This window comes from Canis lupus, chromosome 5 (assembly GCF_048164855.1).
Source record: "Canis lupus baileyi chromosome 5, mCanLup2.hap1, whole genome shotgun sequence".
Classification (NCBI taxonomy): Eukaryota; Metazoa; Chordata; class Mammalia; order Carnivora; family Canidae; genus Canis; species Canis lupus.
The window spans coordinates 75,984,328-75,991,483 of NC_132842.1; the positions used below are offsets into that span (position 1 = coordinate 75,984,328).

At 53.3% G+C, this 7,156-nt stretch overlaps 1 protein-coding gene across 10 annotated transcripts in view; it reads left to right on the top strand.

Moving 5' to 3' along the window:
* STPG1 (sperm tail PG-rich repeat containing 1) overlaps positions 1 to 6,825 on the top strand; it is a 50,967-nt gene extending 44,142 nt beyond the window's left edge. For all 10 annotated transcript variants that reach the window (XM_072827806.1, XM_072827799.1, XM_072827796.1 and 7 more), the window contains 2 exons: positions 1,977 to 2,167; positions 4,330 to 6,825. In XM_072827806.1, the coding sequence (XP_072683907.1) occupies positions 1,977 to 2,167; positions 4,330 to 4,406 (268 nt within the window). In that variant the 3' untranslated portion in view covers positions 4,407 to 6,825. The remainder of the gene's footprint in view (positions 1 to 1,976; positions 2,168 to 4,329) is intronic.
* Positions 6,826 to 7,156: the final 331 nt, after the last annotated feature.

Below are 7,156 nucleotides of genomic sequence, written 5' to 3' on the forward strand. Positions count from 1 at the left end.
GTCAGCTGGAGGGGAGGAAAGAGGTAAGGTTGGTTCTCCGTCTCCTGTGGGCACCTTTGTTCTAAATATAAGCTATAAGCAACCAGGCCAGCTGTTCCTCCCATCAGAAGATGTGAGGCTCAAGCAGATTTACGAGGACTTTCAACGGCCTCCTCTGGCAGTGGGAGTGGCCAGCCAGCCTCGGGGTGACTGTGTGAGGGGGCCCCCTAGCCTCTGGGGCCACGCAGCAGGCAGTGCCTGGCACGACCATCATGTTAACAACAGCTACTTTTATTGAGCATTTAATGTGGGCTGGCGCCGCACTAGGTGCCTTCTTTGCTCCATTCAGCGACTCCCTTACAAAGAGGGGGACCTGCCTGAGGTCTCGCAGCCGGCAAGTGGGATGACTGGAATTCAGGTGCAGGTCTGTATGACTCGAAATCTCAAAAACTCCCCTCTGCCATGGTGCCTTCCCCAAATTGCCAGGCCCTTGAGACTCGAGTTCTGGTGCTGGCATTACCACTCCTTTGCTCGGTGACGTTGGGTGACTGGCTTTCTGTCTCTGGGCACTAAGTGCTTTAGCACAATAAGGAGGTTGGATAAGACATCTCTAGGTCCCCTTTAGCTCTCTGAGTTTAAAAATGCCTTTGCTTCCAAAGGTATCGGCCAAAGGGCCGCAGAGTACCAGCAGCCAGGAATCCCAGTCCCCTCTTCTGTGTTGGCTTCAAACTGGGGTGAGCCATTTGTGGCTATTCAGTGCTCCGAGAACTTTCCCTTTCCTTTGGTGAAAGACCAAGGAGCTTCAGGTGTGAGGTGGGAGTGAGCAGCCCTTTTATTGCATGGCCAGAGAGGAGTGTGATTCCCATAACAATCCCAGAATTCCCTGGGCAAACAGGGGACCTCTTTTTTTTTTTTTTTTTTTCATGATTTTCTTTATTTATTTGAGAGAGAGAGAAAGGGAGAGGGAGGGGCAGAGGGAGAAACAGACTCCCCACTGAGCAGGGAGCCTGATGTGGGACTTGATCCCAGGACCCCAGGATCATGACCTGAGCCAAAGGCAGATGCTTAAGTGACTGAGCCACCCAGGAGCCCCCACCAGTGGACCTCTTTATCCATGGCCTGGTGGATGGTCACAGCTGGAAGGGACCCTAGACAATATCGTGTCCAATCTCCTCATTTTGCAGATGGGGAGACTGAGGCCCAGAGTGAATTAGCAATGGAGCTATAGCTCCACTACGGATTCCATTTATCTTTCATTTATCCTCTCAATCTGGGATGTAAAAGACTCCCTTTCCTGATGGGCAGAGATAAGCCTAAAAAGGAACAATTGCAACAGAAGCGATAGGGGAGAGGGCTCTTGATTTCCAACCAAAATCTTTCCCCTCCCACATCCTACCTTGCCAGGAAGATATGTAGTGGGATTCTGAAATGTCAATGCTGGCATGGTCTTTGGAGATCTTTGGAGATCCACTGGTCTTGGGATGACAAATCTCTGGAATTTGAGGTGCCTCGTCCCATTTCCTGGCTATGGCAGATGTCACAAGCGGATCACCCATATGGCTCTTCCCATAGAGCCCACGTGAGGCCGGAGTCCTTTACATGGAGCTCCAGCCAGGCCCTACCCCGTGGTCGGAGCTGGCACACGTCTGCCGTTTCTGATCAGCTCAGCACCATCCTCCACAGCAGCGCGTACCGTGTCCTCACTGTGCGGGGCCCTGCCCTGACCACTGCTTTAGGGGCATCATCTCACTGAACCCTGACAGTGAGCCTGTGAGGTAAGTACTTTTAAAAGCAACTTTGTGCAGAAGAGAAAAGTGAGGGCCAGGGCCCCCCGACTCACTAGCAGTGGAGCCAGGGCTCTGCCCACGTCTCCCGGTGCCCTGTCCCGTCCTTGGGCAGACAGCTCGGGGCAGGGCAGGTCTTGGCTTGGTCTCAAAACCACCATCTCCCCCATGGACTGCTGTAGTGCTAACTTCACATTTTGTCTTTCTCTGAAGGAAAAACCCCATCCTGACCTTCTCTGCGCAGCCTCTGCCCCTGCCCCCGAAGCCGCCGCTCCCAGGACCTGGTCAGTACGAGATCGTGGACTACGAGGGGCCGCCCAGGCACTTCATCTCTAGTGCGTCCTTCGTGTCCAACACCGGCCGGTGGACGGCAGCCCCGTCCCAGGCAGGCCTGCCGGGCCCAGGTCAGAGGATTGTTTTAAATGATCGTAAAAACCAAATTTGGAATTGTTTGTCATTCCCGGGCCATCAAATGTCACTGATTTATGGGCTGTTTGCCAAACAGGGTATAGAGGTTAGAGTCCATCTGGAAGACATTTAAGCTTGCACTTTCAGGGTATGAAAGGGGTTTTTTTGTTTTTGTTTTTTGGGTTTTTTTAAGGTGGAAGGGCTCTTAGAGTTAATCCAGGCCAGGGATTCGTGGCTAATAATCGTGGCTGTCCAAGCTCCAGAGGGAGGCTGTGGCCCTGAAATTGCCTGCAGACTTGGAGCACGAAGATACTAATTTTGGGAGAAAGAGGCCATAGCTTTTGTCAGATTGTCCAACAATTCCACGTTCTTAGAAATGTTTAAATCACTGGCCTGATCTGGCCAAATCACTTCACAGCTGGGGAGGGCCTGGAGAACAGGATGCGCACTGAGCGGCGGTGGGAGCAGCAGCAGAGCAAAGCACCAGGCCGTTTCCCCTCCGTGCCCCGTTGTCGTGAAACACGCCAGGGCCGGTTCACTAGAGCAGCCCCTGTGAGCCTTCTAGTTCCACAGCCTTTTTTTTTTTTATTTTTATTTTATTTTTTTTATGATAGTCACACACACAGAGAGAGAAAGAGAGGCAGAGACACAGGCAGAGGGAGAAGCAGACTCCATGCACCGGGAGCCCGACGTGGGATTCGATCCCGGGTCTCCAGGATCGCGCCCTGGGCCAAAGGCAGGCGCCAAACCGCTGCGCCACCCAGGGATCCCTTCCACAGCCTTTTTACAGATGGCTAAGGTCATCTGTAAAGGCCATCCCCCAAGGTGGGACCCTGTCACCTCTAGGACCTCCCCGAAAGCTGATAGCACGAGGACCTACTGCAGTGGGTCCTCTCTGTGTTCCCGACCTCTCTGGAGCTCTCTCAGAGCCCCTTAGCTATTTGCCACCCCCTGTGACATTGGCTGGTGGCGCTGGGGACTGACAGGTGTGCTTGCAGGCAGGCCGTGGAGGAGGAGGAGGAAGGCTGAGCCGAGCTGGCTGCCGGGTCTGTTTAATTCCATCTTTCAGGGAGCACTTGATGCTCCCACCCTGGAGAGACAAAGGTGACTTAGCTTGGTGCCTACCCACCGAGGTGTCCGTCTGGCAGGGGAGATACCTTCTGCTCCAAACATACAGGTGAATAAAATGTAAGGTGGACAGGCCAGAGAAAGTCATTGTGACAGCTTCGGCCTTGGAAATGTATAAATGGTCATTAGGTCAAGAGGGCTGCAGAGGCCTGGGGTCGCCTGGTCAGGCTTGGTTGGGCAAATGTGCTAAGGTTCCATTTAAGTGGTGGGCTCCAGGAGGCCGGGCGACCAGTGAGCATCCTTGTCTGACCCTGTTGGGCCCAGGCCCCAAGGAGCTTTTCCTGAGTGTCCTCTCCGTGCTGCACACAGGGGCAGGCCACTTCTTGCTGCCGCGGTCACCTGCACCAAGGTGGGCTTCCCTAAGGGGTGGCCTGGGGATAAGCCACATGCAAACATCTGCCTTCTTGGCTTCCAGTGAGTACACATCCTCCTGGACTGCCAAGAGCTCCCATCAGCCTGGACCTTCATTAACCAAGTCAGTATCAGCCTGAGTGTTTCCACTCACCCCTATATGGTCCTGGCAGCTGGTGTCCTAGAGAATGTGCCTGCAGTCATCATGGCTTTCACTTTTCTGGAAATTTGCCGCCACCACCACCCTCCAGCTTTTTTTAAGTAGGCTCCATGTCCAATGTGGGGCTTGAACTCATCACCCGGAGATCAAGAGCTCAAGGCTCTATCAGCTGAGCCAGCCAGGCACCCCTTCTGGAAATTTCTGAACTCAATGAAAACACAACCCACCAAACTGACACCTTGCTTCATTAAAAGTATCGCTTTACTCAATATTTTTTTCAAATCTGATAGGAAGCTCTTTTGTAAATTTTCTTCTGTTAAAGAAGTTACAGGGAGTTAAAGAAGGTTGGAAACCAGAGACCTGCCTTGGCCAGGCCAGTCCCTCTCTTCCTCCCTACTTGTAAGATATAGGGGCTGGGACAGGAGTGCCCCTGGCATTCCCAGCTCTGATCTAGAATGCCAGGGGCTTGAGCAACTGGCCTTTTCACTCTTAATACTGTCTCTGTCTCTCTCTCCACAGCCACCTACAGGCCAGAATTCCCCGGAAAGCAGTCCTTTCTCTACAATGAGGACAAGAAATGGATCCCAGTGTTGTAGGGACCTCACACAAGCTCAAGGAGAGCCCTGGCCACCAGCCGCCCTACCCAGGCTTCCCAGGACGTTCATTCAGAGATGCCCATTTTGTACGTGACAGATGGCTCCCCCGGGCCGCTCTGCCCCCTGCCCCTGCCCCCAGCTGGTGTAGAGCTGGGCTCCTGCATTTGTCCTTGTCTTGAGCTGCCTCCTAGAGACTGGACCTCCATTTCTACTGCTTCCAGCAGTTTCCTGAGCAGAACTGAGAAGTGGACAGAGCCTCCCTTGGTTACCTCACCACGCACCTGTCCCTGCTGGCTTCCACAGGCCTCCCCACAGATGTGAGGGGCTTCTGAAGCTCAGACTCCACGGAGATGTTGGCCAATGGCAGATCCCCCATCTAGAAGCCTGGTACTGAGCCATGGGGTCCAGAAAGCACCTGCAGGATGGACCACATGGGCCTGCAGCCCAAGCATGTTCTGGTCCTTCGGCCTTGACTTCCAGACTTCCCCTGGAGTTCAGGAGCTGGGAAGGCCCAGAAGTGCCTGTGACAGACACGAAGGGGCCACCTGGGCCCTTGCTCCCAGCTAAGCCTTCAGATCTCACATTTGGGAAGAGCATGGCAGGTAGTCACCGTGGTCACGTGTGTTCATTTCCCACCTTCGAGAGAGGCCACCACGTCCGTTCTGTGGCTCGGTATTCCACAGCACAGGTGGGCAGGAGTCTGCTGGAGCCCGGGTCCTGGATCAGTGATTCTGAGGGGCAGGGAGGCCACGCACTGCTTGGCACTTGCATGTTCTTTCTTTCACGGGGACGCCCCTGTCCCCAGGCCTGGCCTCTGTCTCCTCCCAGACCTCCTGCTCCAGTGTGACACAGTCTTTAGTGGATCTTTTCTGGCCTGCCAAATCAGTTTCCTCCTGGCAAGAGGAAGAGATTCACAAAGAACCAGGGGGGCTAAGGGCCTTCCCATCAGAAGGGCCGCTGGCTGGCCCTCCCTTTGGGGATGGATGGGTGAGGAAGAGGGAGAGAAAAGAATAGAATATCATATCCAATTAAACAATTCTTGCAAAAAAAAAATAATTCTTGCATTGTGAAAAAGCTGGCCTTTTAGTGACCCTCAGATCCCTGGGAGTACCTGCTGCTGGGGGTGAGTGGGAGGCGGCCTGGAGTACCTGGTGAGAGCGATGCAAGGCTGAACCTTGAGGCAGGACACTGCGCGCTCCCATCCTGTTAGGTCAGCAGCTTCTCTTCGAAGGAAAAGAGTCAGATTCAAATTCCAGGGCCCAAGGGCAACTCTTCCAGGAGCTGGGTAGGGAGGTCAGGCAGGGGTGGGGTGTGGGAGCTGCAGCTGCTCGGCTAACGGGCATCCAACAAGCTGCAGCCAGCTGTCGCCAGATCTGCAGAGTTTCAACAGAATCCTGGAAGTCTTTAAAATGTGCAATCTATTGGTTTGAGACGTTGACAACCATCTTGCAACTTGAAATCTTTCATTGGGGCTAATGGAAACTTGTGCTGGCCATCCATTGTCCAGTTGGGTTGTAGACATTCTGGAAGACCCTTTCGAGGTTGGCACTTGAAGCTGTACCTTTCTTTGACCCCAGACTCTTGACAATGGGGCCAGACCCCAACGCCTTGGTTTCTCTGTCCCTCTGGCCCTGGGGGACCTCTAGGGGACCATTGGGCTAGAAGCTGCCATCCCTGGAGTGTCTGTGGGCAGAGGCTGAGAAATGTATCGGAAAACAAGACAGGCCTCTCCTCTCCCCTCGGGTAGCTGGGCTGAGCACCAGCAGGTAAAGATCATCTCTCTCTAGAGGAGCCCCCCCAGCTGCAGTCAAGAAAGAGGGGGGGCTCTGGGATAAGAATGGCAGGGTTGCCCGTGGCCAGTCTGAATCCACGTTCTGTCAAAGACATGACTAGAGCTGAGGCCCTGAGCTCAGAGGGTCTGTCTTGACCACGTCTAGCCTCTCTTAAGGTGTCATGAGCTGCTTACAGCTCTGTCCGACCCCGGCCGTATATAGGGATCACCTTGGGGGCTGTTATAGAGATAGCCTGCCCAGGCCCCAAACCTCAGAGTCCTGATTTAATTGAAGTGAGGTAGGGTCTGGGCATTAGTGTCTGTATTAAAGTTCTCAGCATGATGATAAGGTGTCTAGTTAGGGTTAGGGTACCCTGATAGCTTAATAAAGTATTTGTCAAATTCTAATGTGCATGCAAATCACTTAGATATCTGGTTATAGAAGGTAGATCCTATAGGTCTGGGGCGAGACCTGAGGATCTGCATTTAATTTTCTTTTCTTAAAAAATTGAGATATAATTGACATATAACAGTGTATTAGTTTTAGGTGTAAGCATTTCTAACAAGCTCCCAGGCGATCCCGATGCTGCTGGTCCACAGACCACACTTAGGGTAGCGAGGGTCTAATAAATACAGTTAACTGCTCAACTCTGGCCTTCCGTTTGTTCGCTCATCTGCTGTTTGCCTATATGCCCTCCTCCCTCCTCCTGATTCCCTCACTCATCCCTCACACCTGCTTTCCTCCTTCATCCCTCCCTCCCCCACTGGCTACTTGTCTTCTAGGGAAGAGCCACCAGGCAGGGGGTGCCCTCGCCACCCGCTGACAGCCACCTTTCCAAAGTGACTCCTGTTTGGAAAGGACTTACCTTCACTCCTCTCCCCTTTGACTCTTGGGAGTGAAAGATGGTCCTTGCATGGCAGCTGTCAGGCTGAGGGGGTACCCTTGTCCCTTGACTTCTCTGAGGGTGGAGCTCTCCTT